We start from the raw sequence: 22935 nt of genomic DNA, 5'->3' as shown, positions 1-22935 counted from the left end.
GAGGAGTAGGTGTTAAGTATCATGTGCCTGTATAGCACCGGCCACTACGCCCTTCGGACCGCAACTCAACATTGCATCAATGCTGCTTGTCAGCAGAAGTCAGCATAGCAATAGTACTTCCCCGTACGAGCGCTGTCACAAAAAGTTCTACTAATACTCTTACGCCCCTGAGACCGAGGATGGGAACCACGGTTGGGTGACGTAAGTAATCGGGTATTACCTTAAATACAAGGGCTTTCCCTACGGTATATTAATAGTTGTACCTTCACGACTGATAAGCTTATTCGGGCACTAAGCGTTTAATGGTTTGCTTAATCGTGTAATAGATACTTGTCGTCGGCACTCTTTAGATGGCAATCGCGCACCGTGCTCACGCATTACGGATAACGCGATACTGTGATAGTACGTTAGCTTGAATCTTAGTGCGTAAATGTATAGGATACAATGTATATATATATATATATACTACAATACACACATCGCCATCTAGCCCCAAAGTAAGCGTAGCTTATGTTATGGGTACTAAGATGACTGATGAATATTTTTATGAATAATATACATAAATACTTAGAATATATATGTAAACACCCAGACACTGAAAAACATTCATGCTCATTACACAAACATTTTCTAGTAGTGGGAATAGAACCAACGGCCATGGGCTCAGAAAGCAGGGTCGCTGCAAACTGCGCCAATAGTGCCAATTCCTTTGTACATAAACCTCTGAACTTAATTCTTCTTCTCAGTCGGTTCACTCTAGTCAGAGCGGTCGTGGACTTCATTTAAGTGATGTGGCACGCTTCACTCTCTGACGCAACTCTTCTCTGACAGTTAGTTGTCTTTCTTGTGCACACATGTCGAAGAATAGCCCCTGCAGCCTTTATTTGGTCAGCCCATCTGATGGGCGATCTTACGCGTGATCTGGTGCCCTCGACTCTTACTTGGGAAACTAAACGTTCAATGGAGTCATTGTCTCATCTCGATACGTGACCCAATAAAGTCAGAAAACGAGCCTTTACAATGGAGGATGTTAGGATAGACGTTGCTTGATGCCGAGATCTTCAAAAAAGGAGTTGTTGGTCCGGAATGCATTCCAGGGTATTCTCAACATTATTTTGCAGTGCCACTTCTCAAGAACTTCTAACATCTCTTTAAAATTCGTTTAAAATTATATTAATAATTTTACCTAAATATCTGATGTTTGAGATTTTTGAGACGCTTAGTCTCAGTCCTACTGAAACTGTCTACACATTTCCCCGATCATTGAGATTGATGTAAAGCTTGGACACTGTGAGAAAGCATTCACGTTGCGTCACAGTTAAGAGTTAGTGAGGGCGACCTCCAGTAATGATTCCAAGCTTGACCTAAGCGTGGGAATGCCTGCGCGCTAAAGCTGTAAGAGCGTTATAAAATCAGACTTTAAATCACCAAGTAAGACCGGTAGAAATTTTACGAGTACACCTATCACTACAAGCCACAGTCGTAAAGCCTTTTCCTGGCAATGATTTAAGTTAACATCATCTGCATGTCTTTTTACGTCGCACTACTGTGTACAGGTCTCGTTACTCACAAGATAGATGGGTTTAGAGCATTGACCCACCATGCTGCTCCAATGCGGGCTGGCGGGCTTTTACGACCATTATCGCTTGTGATAATAACCGGGATCGACGGCTTAACGTGCTCTTCAAGGCACGGGAGTTTACAACGCCAATTTCTAACTCCGGGCTGGTACATGTATCTTGTTGTGAACCTAGTTTTACAAATAAGTACCTACTTCTAAAGTTAAAATTTCCACATTAGATGCCATGATAGGTATTCATAAATAGACAGCAACAATGTTGTTTTCATTGTGTTTCTAATTCAAATGTAGGCTTATTAATTCAATGTTGAAGATAGTGGCCGTAAACATGAAACAGATTATCTTTGGCACGAAAATATTTACGTATAAGTAGTAAAGGAGGTTAGTAGTTGAAAATAAATGCCCTCTGGAGTCAACTCCTTGATCTTCTTGTAGGTTATTCGTTCCGTGCACTAAACAGGCTAGGCTAGGCTTTAAACGTGGATGTGACCTAGGAATTCAGTCAGTTGAAGTGTAACACAACTATTCTGATCTTCTTCTTTCGTCGTTTCAGTCTTATCAGACTGGTCGCGGTCGTAATCTGGGTGTTGCGGCTCGCTTTACAACCCGTCTCCATCTTCCCTAACGTTTACCTTTCTTTTGCATTCAGTCTGATCTATGCGATGTTTATTTGTAAGGCCCTTAGGATCACCTAACACTCTATATAGTGTTGCACCAATGAATAGAAACACAGTTAGTTAACCCGGGATTTCTATATTTTACGCTGGTCACTCGGCAAAAAATACAAAAGTGAGCAAAGTCGCCAGATACATTATAACCCATAATGTATCTGGCGACTTTGCTCACTTTTGTATTTTTTTGTATGCAAAAGTGACGTTTGACAGCAGTGATCGCGAGATTCACTCCTATCGCAAACCTGACGTTGGAAACCTAATCAAAACGTCCGTCGAAACGTCCCCTAATTTAATTTGACAAAATTTTAATGAGAGAACTATGAGTGACACACCTACTTATATACGTCTATTTTTCCCCACAATACAGAAAACGTAAGACACAGTAATGGACATACCATTACTGTGTCTTACGTTTTCTGTTTTGAACACGTTTTGAAAGACATTTCGTTTTAGTTGTTTGATTTTTGAAACTCTTCTTTAATTTGGTGTCATTGCATTGTTAACTTGTCATATGGCCTTATTACTACTAATCCTGAGTTAGTAATTAAACATTCCAATATCGGTAGGTTAAAAATTTAAAAATATAACCCAAGTTTGGTAAAGTAAATGAACAATTTGAAAATTCATTAAAAAACGTTACAGAGAAAACTAAACTATATTTGCATTTGTGCTTTCCATTTGTTTTCTACGGACCTACATAATCAATAAGCGATTTAAAACAAGAATAAATTTGAATGCAATAAGAGTGGAGGAATAAATACAATTTTAAGATACCCAGCTCGTACACGCATGGATATATGCATAGCAATTTATAAACAAAATGTGCAGTCAACGGTGTAACAGATTAATTTAGGCCGTATCAAATGAACACGCATATCGGCAATGGTAAGACAATTTAATTTTAACAAAAAAAAATAACACTATTGAAAACCTATTTCACTCACAACTCAACTTGGGGTTTCTGTAGTAGAAAAGAAGTATAAAATGCCTTAATAATAATAATATCATTTTATTGCATACAATTGATGTCTAACGGATAGAATGAAACGTGGTCGCTTACTGTAGGCATCATAATAAGAAGGCTCAGAGTCACATAGCGGGCGATGGAGAGAATTATGCTAGGTTTGTCTCTAAGTGATTGAGAAATGAGGAGATCCGTAGAAAAACTAAAGTTACCGACATAGCCAGTGCATATCGTACATGTACAAAAGCACTGCATACTCAAATGATTTTATATAGTTCGTATTGGAGAGGAATTTTTATATTTTATGCCATATATCTGCTGTATGCATACCCTGGCCGAAGATCCTGTGTACGCCACTGGACATAGCATAGTCAGTGAGTGGCGAAGCTAAAGTGGCAATGGGCGGGCCATATAGCTCGATGGACGTTGGCGTCTTAAGGTGCTGGAAAGGTACACCATACACCTCACCGGTAAACGCAGCGTGGGTCGGCCTCCAAAGAGGTGGACAGGCGAAATCAAGCGGCCCGGACCGTTGATTTTGGACTCGGTACAAATGACCTATGTCCAGCAGATAACGTCAATCGGTTGAATGTGTTACCAACAACTTTAAACTTAATCTACGTTAGTATTATTATTAATTATACTAACGTAGATTAAGTTTAAAGTTGTACATAGTCTACCTACGATTTTATCAAGCCAGTGTGCCCACCAAATGCCCATGTGTACGTACATAGTTCCAGTTGATACCTCCAGAGAAGGCCGTTCAAATGGCCAGCCAATGTACTAATGTGGGTTTTGGGTGCTGCTAATAAATCTGATCTTCTTAGCACATAAAAATCATCCACCTGACCATTCGCAAAATAATACCTTACCAAGATTTAGTTACAATTATTTTTGAAAAAAGATCTTTAAAAAAGTGTTATTTTCAAAAGGCTTATCAAAACCGATCTTTAGAAAATTTTGGCATAGACATAGCTTGCATCCTGGATAAAATAATAACTTAAAGCCCGGGTAAATGAGCTGTTCATACGCGATTTTTTAAAAACCTAAACAAACGCGCACGTCGGCAAATGCTAGGTATTTATAAATTTAGAAAAAATTATAATAATTGTTTCGTCAATAACACACCACAGACTACAGAGTGCAATGAGCTCTATCTAGAGGCGCAGGATGCAAGACGTAAACAATTATTTCCGTGAAAGCGACTGATGTTGTTGATACGTTTCAGATATTTGTGAACCCAATCAACTGCGGTGCGTGCGCCGGTCGTTACATCGTAACGAACCTTTGCCATAACAGCTTTAATTGCAACACATTTAATTGTTTATCACCATTAAAATAAGGCTCAAATTCGTTCGAGTTAAAAGAAAATTCAGTGTACGGTGCGTGAAATAGTTGTACAAATTGTATATGTTGTAATGGGCAAGTGTTGAAACAGGGAAGCCCTCGATTGTTTGACGTGTGCCGCCTAGAAGATGGATGGCGGTTATACGGACTCGAGATGGGAAACATATGGGAGATTGATTGATTTACAATGGTTGCGAAATTGATGTAGCCACATAATTTTCTAGCGTACAGCGAGAGAGTTATTAATAGTTGCCGACAATGGCTTTGTGTTGGTGGTCATCATGTGTTGGTATTTTATAGATTGTACTTGGAGTGAATGTAGACATATTATTTCTCCTATACACTGCTCTTGTCATCGCTTATCAACATATGATTAATTAATAGTTAACGGCTGCAAACAAAAAGAGAATATTGTCGATTGAATTGATTAGTACAAATATTTAAATTATTTGAATACGAAAATCATCATAACTAACATTATACAACCTATGCAATAAAATAAAACTAAATTAAATATAAAAGGTCTACGCAACCATCGCACCGAGGCATAGTGACGAAGATTAGTTTGGCCATTGCATTGCCCCTTTGAGTGGACTTATTAAATCTAAAATGTAGATTATTAAGTAATGATGTAATCAATGAAAATATAAGTTAAAAATATAAACACTCTCGTACTTGTATAAAAAGTAAAAGTTCTTTTTGATGCCGTTACTTTGTAAAATTTGAAAGTAAATCAATTTCCTTCGAAACTGATAGCACCGGATCGTGCGAATCAATGCGACGTCGCGATTTGCTGCGTGAAATTGCCTCGTGTGTTTCTACAGAAACATTAGTCGATGTTTACGGTTCACCAGTTAATGGACCCGCGGTGATTTAAGCCCAAATACCACAGTAAAGAGCGTAACTCTTTAGAGAACGGTCTGAGAAAAATATAACGAACTGACCTAGTGCATTTCTTAGAAGTAACGTTTGTGAAGAATTTATGATTTCAATTGTACTGGGTAGGCTGCTAAAGACATTAACTTTCAAGAATCGTTCTCTTTCAATACAGGTAATAAATGTTCACGCGTGATTTTTCTATCTCTTTGAATAGGTTTATTTCTCTCTGTGGTCATTAATGTTATATGCTTTTCCACTATTTACAGAATAAGGCTTAACTCAAGGTTTTCCGTACGAAAATTCTCACTTTGTCAAAAGTTCACATATAACCTTATTGACGATTCTATCAATAATGTTCTATGTATAAAGGCACAATTGATGGTATAAAAGTGACCTTTGTTTACTAAATTATTCTATTACAAGTAAATACAATCCGTTCTCTTCGCCAAATATTTTCTTCAGATCATAATTAAATTCAAAAGGAAATTGTATCATATCAAGGAATTTGATCCTTTTTAATAGTAATATTATTATAGATGCAAATTTTAATATTATACAGTTTTAATACATATTTGATGAATCCCAAATAAATCAAATTTTAGCGAAGGATTGGATAGTGTTACTAATAATATAAATATCGCAAGCTGCAATCATCCGATTTCTAAGTATTATTTAACGATTGGCGCAGTTTGCAGCGACTCTACTTTCTGAGTCCAAGGCCGTGGGTTCGATTCCTACTACTGGAAGGAAAATGTTTGTGTGATGAGCTTGAATTTTTCGGGAGTTTATATGTATATTCTACGTCGGGCAACAGCTAGTATTAAATAAAATAAAGAAAATCTTTGGCCTTACCAAGAAACTGAGCTCAGGACCTCGTGCTCTACTGTTGAACATATTGACTACTAGACCTACTCAAAATTCAAAAAAATTAAAAAATCAAAATTCATTTATTTCTAGTAGGTCTAATTAGCACTTTTGAAACGTCAAGTCAGTCTATTTGTAGTGACTCTACCACCGGTTCGGAAGGCAGATTCCACTGAGAAGAGCCGGCAAGAAACTCAGCAGTTGCTCTTTTCCAACATCATTTTAAAGTTTAACAATTTTTAGAATTTTTCTGTTTTGTGAGATGAGAGCGGAGTGGCCTGCTTCCAAGCAGCCTTGTCGTTAAGGAATTCATCAAGCGTGTAGTAACCACGATTTGTTAAATGTGTTTTAATATATTGTTTAAACTTAGGTAAAGGTAGATTACTCCTGAGCACTCCTTATATGGGACAAAACAGCTCCATGTCCGGCTCAAGTATTCATGTTATGACTCTCTCCCTTCTTTCTCACGTGAATCCGAGTAATCAATTGAAATGTATCTTAATACCTGAGATCATAGGAATTAGATAATACTCGAGAACGCATTAATCAACGTCGGATCGACGTACGACTCTCCAGCTCCACGGCAATAACGTATCGAATTGCAGGCAATGGCCATTCATTGAACAGTAGTCGATTATACGCCTCGAGCGGATTAGCATTCCTACTGAAGGTAAGCTCAAATAGCTCTATCAGTAAACTGTGGTTGGTATTTTCTTTTTTTGTTTACAAATTACAGGGGTTGTGTTCATACCAAGTGTTACCTCATAGAGAAGTCATGATTCGGTACTATCCCGTTTTTTGTACCGAACATGTTAAACTAAAAGTTGTCATGTCCCGATCGCTTCAAGCGATAAGGCCGACTTTGCTTATATATTTTTTTTACCTTTTATTTTGTTAAATAAATAAATAATAAATAAATATACTACGACACTACACACATCGCCATCTAGCCCCAAAGTAAGCGTAGCTGGTGTTATGGGTACTAAGGTGACTGATGAATATTTTTATGAATAACATACATAAATACTTATAATATACATATAAACACTGAAAAACATTCATCTTCATCACACAAACATTTTCTAGTTGTGGGAATCGAACCCACGGCCTTGGACTCAGAAAGCAGGGTCGCTGCCCACAGCGTCAATCGGCCGTCAAAATTGTATGTATATACAGAAATATAGATGTAATTTAGACTTTTTTATTCTTATGTGTATCTACTATTGCTAATGTAATATTTTTATAGTAATAATTTATATATTACGGATCAAGATCCGGTGGCCCACATGATGGTAAATAAAAATCACCCTTATATAAACGGCACTACATTTCATAGGGCATGCCTGTGTCCAGTAACATTTAGCAACACATCAATGCAACACAGCAATCTATTCTACCGATCTACCCACCGATTCAATTGCTATCCATTCTCTTGGTGGTCACAGATCTCCTCTCTCATACGAGAGAAAGATTCAAAGTTTAGACCAACCATGCTGCTCTAATATTGACTGGACCGTTGTGCGACGTTGCACTTCAACGAAATCTTTAATAGTGTATTATAGTCCACTGCTGCAGTATAGGCCTTTACAAACTGGACAAATTGTCCATAATCACCACACTGGGCAAACTGGTTGGTGATCGCTGTAGATGCTACCATCCTTTAGTCACCTAATACCACCCGCTGCATAACAGTTATAAATAAATAAGCAAATAAATATACTACGACAATACACACATCGCCATCTAGCCCCAATGTAAGCGTACCTTGTGTTATGGGTACCTAACTGGGTGAATATTTTTATGAATAATATACATAAATACTTTTAATACACGGATAAACACCTAACACTGAAAAACATTCATGTTCATCACATAAAATAGATCCTGTTGTGGGAATCGAACCCACGGCCTTGGATCTCATAAAGCAAGGTCGCTGCCCACTGCGCCAGTAGCCATACTAGTTGGTACTTATAATTATAGATATTTTGATTATTTAAAACGCACATAACTTAGAAAAGTTAGAGGTGCGAGCTGGGATTCGAACTCGGTCCCCCGAAAGTGAAGCCGAGCTCCTACCCACTGCGCTTTAAACGGTGTGTACTATTTTAAAATTCATCACTGCCCTATGAAATCCTAATCGTGGAATTAAAATCAATGGAAACCAAATGCTAGATGTTAAACGATACTCAAGATTAATGGACAGTTGGTGGACGTAAGATGGCAGCACCGTATCGAATGGCAACGAGTGTTCGTTGAACAGTAGTTGATTATACGCTCTGAGCAAGTTGGATTAGCATGCTTAATTGCTGGGCTTTCAATGTATTGATTAGTTGTGTTTTTGACGCAAACTTTAATAAAAAGATAGATGGAATGCTGTCGAACTTTATTGTACTTACAATGCTAAGTTGTGGTTAAATTTAAAATTCATTTGTTTCAAGTAGGCCTTATAAATCTAAGAACTTTTAAAACGTCAAGCCTGTCTGATAGTAGTGACGCTACCACCGATTCGAAAGGCAGAATCTACCGAGAAGAAGGCGGCAAGAAACTCAGCAGTTGCTGTTTTCAAACATTTCCAAGGTTATTTTTACATTTTAACATTCATATTTCTATCTTGTGAGAGATGAAATCGGAGCCGGATGCTTCCAAGCAACCATGTTATTAAGAATCAATTGATTAATAACGTCGCTGTTATATATGTGTTTTAGCATATTCTTTAAACTTATGCATTGGTAAGTCTTTACCTTAGGAATGATATTAAAAAAGCGTATACTCAATCTCACAAATTACTTCTGTATTCGGTCGTAAAACAGAGATACCAACTTGTATGCAAAATACACATCATCGTTATCGTTATCAACCTATTACCGGTTCACTACCGGGCATAGGTCTCATCTCAGAATAAGAGGAAATTAAAGGCAATATACACGCTTAATATGAATAAAAGCACTGTAAACACTAAAGCTTTTTGTTTATTTCTGGAAATTTTATTTAACCTCATTTGCTTCTTTGATGCCTACTTAGCTTGAGCACTGTGCACACCACTGTACCTGGGTACCTATTGGTTTATGGAGTTTTTAGTTTAATCTTTTAACCGAGAACACTTTTGACGCCAAACCACGCAACGCCACGAATATTCTGTACATTCAATGCTTAGTGCTTACATGGTATTCCCAGTAATGAACATCAAAAACTCGGTAGCACAATCAACTTTCATTTCTGTAGAACAGCCAAAAGTTATTGGCGTGAACTTCATACATGCATGCACTTCCAAATAAATTTACCCCGTAACAGAAAATAATGATAGTGTGTATTTTAATGCCAATCTACCCGTGGGTGGCGTTATAAATTTTTAGTCAGGCTATTAGCTGCAAGCTAAAATTTTCTTTATACTAATATAATCTTGTTCCAATAGTCTGTTGCTTTCAATCGTTATGGATAAAACCGTCGCGAAGTAGGCTTTCGTCGTAACACGTTCTAATCAGGCGTTTTCTCAAAGAGTGACGTGATGGATTGGATTGTCCTTCACATTGATATCCCGCCCTAGTATAACTAGCTACCTACATGATACTATTTCAGGTATAGGACTAAGAAGTCCTTTAGAAAGTAAGATAATGATCACATCAACCGATAGACGCCCACTGTTGGACTAGAATTTTTGTAGTATGATCAGCGATTCCCTACATCTGTTTTGTTTTCATGTGTCCACCTAGATAGGGGATCTATCATCGCAAAGTTTTCCCTGTACGAAATCCTTGTGATCCGAAAGCCCGTCAATCTACCATGCTAAGTGATGAAACTGATCTACTATGAGAAGGCTTCTCTATCTTGTTATTTGCAAGTAAGTAGGTACCTGCAACCGATATTAGAGCAGTTTGGAGAGTTCATATAAAAAAACATTAAAATTATTGATTGTGTTGAGTTATTATAGACTATTAACTAACCTATCTTGACGTATAGTAATTTAGGACTCTACTTTTCTTTCTGAAGTAACTTGGATGGTTTAAGCTCTTAAGCCTTTCTCCTATGAATGAAGAGATCTGTGTTCAGCAGTACTAATACATTAAAGATTGATATTCTAAAGGCCATTTAAAAATAGTAGTAGTAAATTTGACTACTTCTTAGGATTATTTTTCAACCTACATACACAAACTGTTTTTGCCCTAGAACTCTATAAAAACCTCAGACTGATACTCATTAATTTTTTATTTCACTACAAGTTAGCCCTTAACTGCAATCTTTCAGTCTGATCTCGTATCGGGCTAACCTTTTAGGGCAGTTATATTAAACCCATAACCTAGTCATTAGTTTCTTCAAGACATCGTACCAGAACGGTGCATCGCTTGGCGGTACGGCTTTGTCGGTAGGATGGTAACTAGGCACGACTGACACCTTCCATAAAACCAGACCAGAAAAAATTGCCTCCGCCGGGGATCGAAGCTGGCGCTAGGGAGGACGTCATACTTTCAATTTACTCGAATTTTGTATCTATTTTTAACTTTATGTTAATCGAGCACGGAGCTTTTTTTGTTTATCATAATAGTCATAGCGATCCGCTTACTATCCGTCATCTGATACTTAGCGTTAAACGAACCTGTATCCCTATCTGTTGACACAAGTCATCTGTAGAACAGATGTCAGGAACAGGAAGGGCCAGGTGGCGGTTGCTAGAAAAAAAGGAAAACAAGAGGTGCGGAAGCGCATGCGCGAGGCTCACTTTTCACGCGCGGGCGGAGGGTGGAAGCATCGACTCAAACTTAAAGCGAGGGTACGGTCGGCGCGCGCTCAGTCAGCTGACGACCTCCGTACCGTTTGCACGTACTTTCCTGTCGGAATCGCGCAGTGTCCGCATTTCAGTGTTTCAAAAATCTCGTTCGTTTTTCAAAACTACACATTACAATGGCCACCTACGCCCAGTTCAAGCACGTCGAGCTCTACAAGATCGGTCATGGAAAGAACAGGTGAGATTTCAAGTGAATGTAGTTCGATTTTCAGATGCGGGGATGCTGTGATTTTCAGTGCGGATCTTTGTAGTGGAAAGGGGTTGTGGGATAAGTTCTGTTTTATTGCTTAACAATAATTTTCGCGACTATAATAAAGTTTCTAATTAGTTATAATAAATTTAATATGACATGATTTTTCGATAGAACTCTACGTAATATATACAATTATTGATCTCTAGTTTAATTATTTAACCGGTAGGTAAATATTAATCAATAATTTATGTGTATCTTGGTAATTATAAGTACGCAAGTACCATTAGAAAAAAAGGTTATTAAAAATTAAACAATTTTCATAACAAAGAATACGGAACATTAACATGGTATTTTACAGTTATAAATACTTTTTATATGGCAAGAAACGGAAATAGGTATTTTTGTATTATATTTAATTATATCGGGCTACTATGTCAGTGTTTGAGGAAAATTTTGATTGAATTGCAAAGAAAAAAATACCTTTTTATGAATTATTTTGTTAAATAAATACATAATTATCGCTGCTTATGCAAATCAAGTGTAATTATTAAAATTGATGATTTTTATGTTACTTTATGAATAATTCATCACTATAAATTATTTTCATTGTCTGTAATAAATTAAAAAAAGCCAAGTGTAAAGTGTATTGAACTGTAGGTCAATGTAATGCGGAGGTCGCAAACGTCGCGGTCGTGTCGTGATTCAGGCGACTGTTTCAGGCGTTGAACATGAATGCTCTAGAAAATACCTAAAAGTTACAGCACTATTATGAATTTTGATTTATAATTTAACACGATATGTATGTGATTGTTTAATTATGTTATTGCTAGAATTTTCCCCTGGAGCTTTGATCGTTTTAATGTAGGTATATTTTTTAAAGGTTGTGCCTTTGTATTAGTTATTTTTCCATTCCTCGGGAATAGTAATTTTTTCTGGATAAAAACAACCTTTGTCCTCCTCCCAAAATGTATGCAAAATTTGCTGATGATCAGTTGATCAGTTAAAGCTAGAAAGCGTAACAAACAAACAAACTAGCATTCGCGTTTTTAATATTAGTGAAACGTTAATATATCAATTTAAATTAAAAGTATTAGTGGATGTACGTAGTTGAAGCGGAAATACGTATCATGTTACTTTGTGAAGGTATAACTATAACTTGGTAAATTAAAAAAACTATTGGGACGCTATTAATTATTTGCAGTGGCTTCTTTTTAAATATGTGATAAGGTCTGTTCTGTAAACGGTAACGATATATAACCTTTTTTTATCTTCAACCATTCAGTTTCTACTACCCTTAGTAGTATAAACTTAAACCAACATTCGAAATTAAAAAAAGCAGACCCACATAATAATTATCAAGGTGCAATTGAAAAATAATAGACGTTTTAAAATGAAATAAAATCAAAACATTTTAAATTTAATAGGCCTTTAGGAGGCACTTCGTATGCGATCCCACTAAATTTCTATATTTTAGTGAGATGATGAGTGTCGTGCACTTCATACATGCAGAAAAGCCCCTGCTTACCCTAAAATTTATATATAAGTTGTGTTAGAGGAGGATTTTTGACGTTTTATGCCATTATCCTGTTGTATGCATACCCTGGTAAGAAACCCAGTGCACGCCACTGATGATACGTGAGTTTAAAAATAAAGCTAAGAGAGTTCCAAACGGCGTCCCCGTGTATGAAGAAGACCAAAATAAACTTAGCAGTTTAATCGTTAATAAAACTAGTTTTGAGCACTAGTTCATACCTAAGGTTGGCAAAGTTCGTTAGACGAATATTATACCTACCTAACTAGCCAGCCCGTATTGTAGCTTCGTGGACGATCAATTGTGAGATATGAGTTAGGTCTCTTAAATTCATCACCAGCATCAACTTTACTCGCCCAATCCGGGCGCAGGTCCAGGTGCGAAAAGGTTAAGGACGTAGTCCACCACGGTGTCCGCTAAGTGCGAATTTGTGGACTCACACACCTTTGTGACACATGCCTTTGTGAACATTATGGAGTACTCTCAGGCATGAGGTTTCATAACGATGTTTACCTTCACCGTTGAAGCAAGTGATATTTCTTAATTTCGTAGTAACTTAGAAAAATTAGTGGTGCTTGCTGAGATTCCAACTCGGCTTCCAAAAAGTGATGTTGAAGTCATACCCACTGGGCTATCAACGTTACCTATTATTACGTTGAGAATACAACGCTACCTTATGTTACATTGAGAATACAACGTTACCTATTATTACGTTGATAAAAACTCATCAGCCTGCAACCTATAGACACATTTTCCTATACACTATTGCAAAACATTATTAAAAGTTGCCTAAGGGCTCAATACGCAAGTTACTCGTGTAATGAGCATGACCAAAAGCATAAAAATTTGGTAGCCGAATGATGCAAAACCCATAAACCGTCATGCAAAACGGTAATAATCTGTCGTATAAAACGTAGGCTTAGGATTATTTGTAGTCCTCAGACATATGTGGCCCTATAGGAAGAATAAGTAAGATATGTACTGATCTATTTTAAAATAGATCATGCTTCTATTTCGTTCTGCCGTATTGAAGTTTACTATTGGTTTCGAAAGTGCTCGTGACGACTACTTTTACAGATCAAAGATAGATGTAGAGTTTGGTAAATGAGCTCAGAGCTTTTTGTGAGTTATTGTAGCTCAGCATCACATCATCATCATCATCATCATCATCATCATTTTAACTGACAGACGTCCTCTGCTGGACATAGGTATTTTGCCAATGCGCATATTTATTATCTAATTAATAGAAAGCTGAAGATTTTAAATGATTGAGTGTGCACGTATCGAGAACTACCAGTCTAAGTAACTGGCGTTAAACAAGCCGTTTATTGAGGCAAAATAATAATGGGCTATATATTAATGACATAGTTTAATTTCACTAAAATCAAATATTTGAAATAAAAAGAGTAATGTTTTATTTCTAAAGAAAATACTAGGGAAAATCTATATAATACTTCGAGAGTACAGACAGCTTAACATACAGCTTAATTATTATGGAATAAAAGAGAATATTTTATTACATTTTAACAATTCAAATGAATCCGAAAATACCGAAGGAGTCACAAGCCTGATATCATGAATTATATCATCGAGGGGTAGAATATTTCAGTCTTTCAGACATGCAGCGTTTTGTTTGTTCAATCAAAATTATAAATAAAGCAGCAGGGATTTGTGTTGAATATTCTAGAGGATTAGTGATTATATCTTGTTTTAATAATATTTTTCTATAAAATTCGCATTCAGGGCATTTTATCAGTTTTCGGGGAATCGTTTATTTTGCCTGGCTAAACAGTATTCTAACGTTTGCAGGCGCTCGCTTGCGCGCGACTTTGTCAACGTTTGTTGATATTTGTAAATCTATAGACAATATGTCCATGTTTTTTTTTTGTAAAGGAATATGTATGAAAAAACTGAAAAAACTGAAAAAAAAAAACAAACAATTTCCAGTAAATAATGTTTTTGTTGGAACCCGAATCAGTCAAGCATTAGTACGTAGTTGCCTTTTCTAGTTTAACATAGCGTTTAGTTTGTGGCAGTGGAATTGTTTGGCTATGTGAAGGTTCTTCACTTCCTCACTTGTACATTGCCAAAACGCGGCATATCTGAAACGACCTTAGAGAATAGGGTCGCGTGCCTGCTCGGCAAGGCGGGCGCATTTGCATATCTATAGGAAGTGACGTGATTACTTGGGGCGAGCAGGCAGACGAACTACGCCCATCGGGGCTTACACAAATATCTGTACTAATATTATAAATAAATAGTAAATATACTACGACATTACACACATCGCCACGTAAGCATAGCTTGTTATGGGTAAATCATCAGTCATCTTGACTGATGATTTTATTTTATGATTTATATACATAAATATACTTATAAAATACAGATAAGCACCCAGACACTGGAAAACATTTTCCACACAAACATTTTCCAGTTGTGGGAATCGAACCCACGGCCTTGGACTCAGAAAGCAGGGTCGCTGCCCACTGCGCCAATTGCCCGTCTAAATTATTAATTAAATAATTTAATATTATAAATACAGTGTGTCCATCGCGACGGAGAGAGCATCTTGGGAGTATTTCTACGTAATCAGTGTGTCAGGAGATCGGTAGTAGAACCAGAGGTACCGACATATTCTAGCCCGCGCCGGTAAACACAGAATTGGTAGACACTCGATGAAGTAGACGATTTGCCGTGACGGTGACGGATGGACAGACTGACGTTTAAATTTTATTTATTTGTATATTTTAGTATCCATATTTAGTAAACCATTCCGCATGACAGTAAATCTGCAAAGCAGCGGCGAAGAAAGCGTTAGTTTTTGTGCCCGGTGCGCTGGAAGCCGTATCTTACCGCCCCATTATTTTCTAAACCAGTCAATTTATTTAATTATCTATTATGATTATAAAACAACAAATGTCCTATAAGGGTGATCCTATAAGGGTGTTAATCCTTTTACTTCAGCGAATGTACAAACGATATAAATTTGATTAAAAAAATGTGTCCGGAAAAAAATGATTGTATTTAAGCTCGGCCAACAAACTGGCGTCTGGCGCATAATTAAAATCGTGGCAGCAGACTTTTGTTTTCCGAAATACCATCCTCTGAAATCTGCCGTCCAAGGCCGCGGCTTTTCCGACTGCAATTCCGCTGCGCAATTTCTGTAAAGTAGAGAAGTTTACGAAACATCGAAATAAAAAGTTTACTAAATGCTAGTAACTTCTCGGTATCTCTTGGTTTTCCTAATAAATCTTGGTTGCCTGGAAGAGATCGCCAATAAGCGATACGGCCACCTTTGGTATCCTACTTTTTAGGGTTCGTCTTGATGTGTCCATTTCTGTGAATCAAAATAGTGTATTAATAAAAAATAAATAAACTTTATAAGATGTCACCAAAGAATCCTCATCTAAGTTTAATCGACTGTAAAATACTTGTCACAGTCCATTAGGCTTCCAAAGTGTCCTTGGCTCGAGTAGATTTCAGTAGATACCCACACTACTAAAATATGTTTCTTAGTACGTAACAGCAGGGTCAGTTATATAACCACGATCGAAACGGCAGATACGCTGATATATTGGCCGGTGGAACTCGAAAGGTCTCACGCTAAGGACGTCTGGACACAGTCGTGGGTCTAGGCTGATTGATATTACGACTTTTAGTATTTTTGTGTTTCAATAAATGTTTTTTTAATTTAGTGTTACAATAAATAAAGAGTTCTTTTATTATTATCATAGTTATGAGCTATCTCATTGGCCCTTGGAGTGGCCAAGAGAACTTCTCCATCGGATGCAGTCAAAAGCAGTTTCATTTCAACTGGGCTAACATGGGCAGGAGACATTTTCTCCACAGTGAAAAGACAAAATGTTTATCTTTCCCCCACAGTTTCATCAACTCTTAATGCATGTTCGCACGGATAAAAATAATATCCCAAAAATAATTTTTTTCTTCATTTATTTCTCCGATGAACAGACATTGGATAGATTAACTGGGTCACTGTTGTAACGCGAATATAAAGACATCGTGTATAAGCAATTAAGTATTTTACAAACATAGTTTGGTTATGACTTGATTCGGTAGGTGGTTAAAAAATAACATGTAGGCACCGTAGCGTTAACGTCAAGCTAAAGAAACCCATAGTTACTCATACTAATAAATAGCCATGTCCCCAGAACTGAGTAACGAGCTGTTTGTGTCGAAAACACCATAAAACTACATAAAACATCCTAAATCATGTAACTGGAAGACATCGTAAAGTGCGAGCGGTTTATAGTGACAAAGTTACAATGTTGTGCCCGTTAATGGTGATAGGATGGTGAGAGATGGAGTTTAATTAAATGAGCTTGTAGGCAAAGAGTCCACTGTTTTAGTCATAGTAATAAAAAACAAATGTGGGAAAATATATTATGAGATTTTGAGTGCTAAAACGGAATATAATATTATTTTTCTTAATTTCATCAATAAAGAATAATCTGTTAAGAGTACCAACTACAAGCACTAGTTCAAGATTTTATTTTTTATTATATTTTCTGATACAAACCTTTTTATGAGTGTGGTACGCTCGGAGACTTGGAGAATTACTTTCTAAAATTGGAGCTTAAAGACAACACGAAATTTGGGGGAAATCTTCGTATAAGGAATTCGTAGGCTAGAAACCGCTCGATGCTTCCTCGGGGATGCATGATGGGAACTCACGGAAACTCACGGTGTTGGAAAACAACGTCTACAAAGCGTTATTGATTGTGCTGTAGGCTCTTAGATTATCAGATGTTTAGAATATAGATGTCAATCTTTATCGCAGCCTGGTATTATAGTCACCTCTAATCACAGATATCCGCGTAAACTACCGATAAATATAGGCAAACTTGTAATCAATGGATATTTTATATCTTTTAACAAGTTTGATCTGGAACATAGCGGTAGCTTTGAATATGCATTTGGATATGCTTTTCCCACAAAATTATGGTTCATAAGCGTTTATAGCCTAATGGTTATAACGTCGGCCTCATAATTGGGGCAACCGATTTCAGTCCACACACACCTAACTTTTGGAAGTTTTTTCGTTTTGAGCCATTAACTATCACATGCTGTGAAGGAAAACATGGTAAGAGAATATGAGAGATATGCCATGTTTCCAAGGAGATACGAATTCTGCCAATCCGCCACGTTGCCCAATTGGACAGCGTGGTGGACTACGGTGTAAACTCTTCTCATTCTAAGAGGAGACCCGTGCCTCCCCTTAGAATGAGAAGAGATAAAGAACCATCGTCAACCACGACCACTCTGTCAAGAGTGAACGACTAAGGAGGAGGAGAGGAGGAGAGAGAATGGCGCCACCAGTTCAACAACTTTAATACCCTAGATAATTTTGTAACTTGACATTTTGGCTTTTTCCAATTATTATTTATTGTTTTTTGATTCAGCCATTCATATTTTCGTACGTGCGGTAAAAAAAAAAATGGCGAAACGAAATATTAAAAGTCACAAAAAAATTTAACAACTTAAATTAAATATTATTTTTTTACGTTTATAACCTAAGCGTATCGAACTTAAAAGTTATACCAACATGATAATAATTATTAGTCTGTTTGGCTCTGCAGCTAAACAGTGGCGTATAGCAGATTGTTGCTATGATTTTTTCTTTTAATTTTTAACCGTTATAACTTTTAAATAAAGACTCAAGGTGTTGTACTACAAGTATGTTTTACAAACAAATGTTTAAGCTAAAGTGTTTTCTTACCTATCTTGGTGTATTTACATAATGATGTTTTACCCGTCAAGTGTTGTCGCGTGCAAATAACTAGCTAAAGAGTAAAGACATTTCAAAGAGTGTCGTTAAATGTTTAAAATGCTCAACAACTTTCACGCAATACCGCTTTCAGGCGAGAACACTTCCGATTTGTGTTCTCTAAGTGGTAGCACACCGAGGATTAGCTGTTTCACGTAAACATGCATGCAACATGCATTCTTTACGTTCTCAGTGTGGATTGCATACCGGCTTAGTTAGTTTTTTAACGTATTTTTTAGGCATTATACCATACCAACAGTAATTTTATTGCGCTTTCCAACCCATTATAGTAATTTCATTCCATTAGGTTCTTAAATTAAAATCTATTGAACACTTTCACTCGATTTATTGTTTAATTGTATTTCTTTTTATTTCGTATTTACAATAATTACATAAACTGCTTCTTAAATTTCAAAAATGCTAATTAGCAACATAATTGCAAGTCTAAGTAGGTACGAGTCTCCAATAGGTACTAATTTCTATGCTTTTATTACCCATGTTTGGCAAATAAATATTTAATTCTATTCTATATATTACCCTAAAAGTATTAAGAATATTTTTTGTAAAAGTTTTGTCTTCTACATCTTACCTTTTATAATACACTATTTCTACTTCCTTATTTTATACGTTTTCGCGTAATTACAAGGGGTAAGAGTTCCAAGGTCCATTTCTGCGGTCACTTGGAAGGTGAATTTAATCAGGTTCGTAAAAGCTCGAAAGATCCTTGCACCTGTTATTATGAATTTCCTAAGATTAAGTCAGGTCTCTCATAGATTTACGCCATTAATAATAATAATAATAATAATAATAATAATAAACTTTATTCAGCTTCCACACATAAGTAAACTAATGAAAACTAATTACTAATTACATTAAAACTAATTAAATCTAATTATACACTATTTGACAAACTAAATGCCTTATCGAAAGGTGCTTCAGCTGAAAAGGATGCTACCTCAGCATGTTGCTGCAGTATTTGACAACTGCAGCGCTGATTTTCAGGTAAAGCCTTGATTGGCGTCACGGATTTGCCGTTACAAATAATATACCCTCCCATTTGATTAATGTCATTGCAATGTTCACCATTTTGGATGAAGTAGTTACAATTGCAGATGGTCTAATGTGATCTTAAAAACGAATGTTCAATCAGTGCATAGAACTGTTTTTGTAGAAATCCATACCAGAGATGGCGTTGCGGCATTGCTTTGGGCAAAAAGTCCTTAGATTGCGCCATTCCATCGTGATAGTCGATGTCGTAGCAAAAATATGTGTGATTCACAACACTAAAGTCAGGTCGCTATATCAACTTGTCGTAGAATTAGAAATGATTTTTATCGATATCGATCAATAGATTTGATTTTAAAAAATTTCCTAAGTTCTTTAATGTCATTTTAAATTTTAGATAGAAGATCTTGTCACGAAAAAATTAAAAATATCTGTTTTACGTAGCTATTTGAGGCATCATAAATTATTCCGAGGCTATTAATAAGACAATAAAATTCCTGAATTTTAATATTGCTATCGTTGTCATCGCCAAAACTATCCATAAAAAAATGTTATTTCGTTCAAAGCTCAAGTAAGGAATTTATTATTCAAAAAAACCTCCCTAAATCGCAAGGTCACTGTTCGCGTGATATTACGAAACAAATACACGAAGATTTCATGCCGCAGTACATAATTCCATGACAATTTGCAGTCGGCTGGTGGGTACATCTGCAAAATTACATAAACAAATTTGGTTTTTGAATTTATCGTGGATGTAAAATCATGCAAAGGTATAAAATACTATTTAAAGCTGTTGTCTTCAGTGTTAGGTCTTTTAACTTTTAGCCGATTTTAACAAAAAGAATTAATAGTTCACATTTAACTTGTTTCAAATAGAGGTTGAGCAAACTTCCACAGCATTATACAGTTAACGGGAGAAAAATACCCTCATTCCAAGAGTCAACTGCAATAATTGTTTTGTTAATCTTAAGTGATTCATAAGAATTGCATCTACTGGAAATAAATACTATAAAGATAAATCAATACGTTCGCTACATGAAGACATTAAGTTGTTCACGATACATAAAGTATCGTAATAATACGTGCGTTTAGAAAAGTATGGTTAAAGGCAAACGAGTTCATTTTAAGCCTCGCAGGCAAATATTTTAGGCATCGCTTACTAACTAGTAAGGAAAGAACCTATGGCTTTGTGACTGACAGAGTAATTAAAAGAGAGTGATAGATGACCTTGAGGATTTTTGTTTGTCGTTGGCGTAACACTACAATTATAAAAACATTAGTTACAACGAAAATGTTCTGTAAGAAAATACTTAATGATGCAAGTCATTTAGCTCGACTTTATATGATTTATAGTGACGAGATATAATAGATTTCGACCACACCAGGAGAAGATTGATATAAAGTTCAATAAGTTTGCGATTTTCTATGTTTAGCGGAAATAATAAACATATTGTAAAGGACTAGAAAACTTAAGTGACGCAGTATAACATTTTCTTCACATAGTAGAAGAACGTAGAAGATCTAAAAATAGTAAGAGTTCCCACACTTAAACCTAATGGCTACAAACAGGCTCCTTGCATCTATCTCATAAAAGTGCTTTGTTTGGCCCTTTTAATGATCACACGGTTCCAAATTTGGTATGAAAAATTTGTCACCTGGAATGCACTGATAAAATTTGCATTAAAAGTCTAAATATCATACATTTGAACCAAAAATCCATAAATACCAATCGTATGAATTAAATCAAGAAGGAAGTGCGCGGATTGAGTTTTATTATGGCTATATAGATACTATAAAAAATAAAGAAGGCAACACCTTAGATGTTCGATATGCAACAAATGAATGATAGGAATCTTTGAGGGAAGTCAGGTAATGTGTAGATATATTAAACGCATTCATCGTGATAAACGAAGCATATCGGGAACAGTATTTATTATCTGAAAACAAATATGAATCAGTGAACTTTATTGTTCCGATCTACGAGAACATTGACCGTATTTCTGAACTCATGATTCAAGAACAATTAGTGGATGCTATAAAAAATCTAATTTGTTCGAACTCATAGCAAAATGCTTTGATAGATGTGTTTGACAATTTATTAGAAAAAATTATATGTAAGTTCAGAAATTACGACATCGTTGCGGGTATTTGGACAGGAAAAATTAAAGAGCCCCAAAGCAACGATGGCGGACCTTAAGTTTCTTAAGCCAGTTGTTCTAGTTACAGCAACAAAGGGCTAAAGGGATGATATTGAGGATAGTACTGATGCCTCTAGGCCTGTATTCTCATCCGATCTAACAGCTGCTCGGAAAAGACCCACATTCTCTAATGAAAATTCTCCTGTGCAAATAAATCTGCTAAGCCGTCGGTTATAGTAAAAGAAAACAGCAAACGCGTTCACGATGCCGAGCGAAGCGCATCGTGATCCGTTATGCGCGTTTTTATTATCTATGCACCGAGTTTTTATCTGTGTACTCTGTTTTTATCTGTACGATTATCGCGAGCCGTTAGAGCGCACGCGCCGTGCGGCAACTGAAATACAACTGTCATTACAATGTCTAATTGTCTTTGTAATTATACGTTTGGATTACGCGCCTTTTACGCCTTGGCAAGCTCGATTCTATATCTCGTCAATCATATTACATACAACTATTAGGAGTTACATTATTTAAATATTTAGTCACACGCATGATCACTTTCTGAGTGTTAATTAGTAAATTTGTTCATGCAAAGATATTTTTAAGATCGAAATACTTGACACTACATTACACTACATAAATAGATATAATTCATATAGTATTTTAACAAATAGAGTATTCTGCGATTTGCAGGTGGGCGATTGCGCTACTAGACGAGACTTGCGGACTAGAGTGACTGTTGAATACTCTTAGCTTCTGGTTATTTTTTGATAGGTAGTTTTTTTAGGAGTTCTGCCTATGGAATCCAAAAGATCTTGACTGAATTGAAATGCGAGCAACCGCATGATACCAGAGGTAATACAAATGAAGAACTTCCGCCTTTTTTAAAGCTTGTCTGGCATTCTTATTGAACTAAGTCCGTTACCACACTTAGATACTCGAGTCTGTTGAGATGTGTAATGAATGATTGGTAATGAAGAACCGGAAAGTGGCTTCCCCTTATAAAACTCATAGCTAAATCTAATAAAGACTTCCCGATTTCTGCAATCTTCTTTAAAGTTTTACTTTCCACTTAGGTACCCATCCACTAGGCTATTACCGCTCTTGATAAGTAATAAGTATCACCCACTAGGCTATTACCGCTCTTGATAGGTAATAAGAATTACCTATCAAGAGCGGTAATAGCCTAGTGGGTA

At 36.3% G+C, this 22935-nt stretch overlaps 1 protein-coding gene across 4 annotated transcripts in view; it reads left to right on the top strand.

Moving 5' to 3' along the window:
* Positions 1 to 22935, top strand: part of LOC120633888 (microtubule-associated protein Jupiter-like) — a 196457-nt gene that overhangs the window by 85387 nt on the left and 88135 nt on the right. For 3 of the 4 annotated variants that reach the window (XM_039904277.1, XM_039904276.1, XM_039904274.1), the window contains exon 1: positions 11109 to 11265. The exons of the other annotated variant lie outside the window; for it this stretch is intronic. In XM_039904277.1, the coding sequence (XP_039760211.1) occupies positions 11204 to 11265 (62 nt within the window). In that variant the 5' untranslated portion in view covers positions 11109 to 11203. Of the gene's footprint in view, positions 1 to 11108; positions 11266 to 22935 lie in introns of those variants that run through there. 4 annotated transcript variants of the gene reach the window in all.

The sequence above is a fragment of the Pararge aegeria genome, chromosome 22, assembly GCF_905163445.1.
Source record: "Pararge aegeria chromosome 22, ilParAegt1.1, whole genome shotgun sequence".
Taxonomy (NCBI): Eukaryota; Metazoa; Arthropoda; class Insecta; order Lepidoptera; family Nymphalidae; genus Pararge; species Pararge aegeria.
Note: the sequence above shows the minus strand (reverse complement) of the source record. Positions and strands in the feature narration are given on the sequence as shown.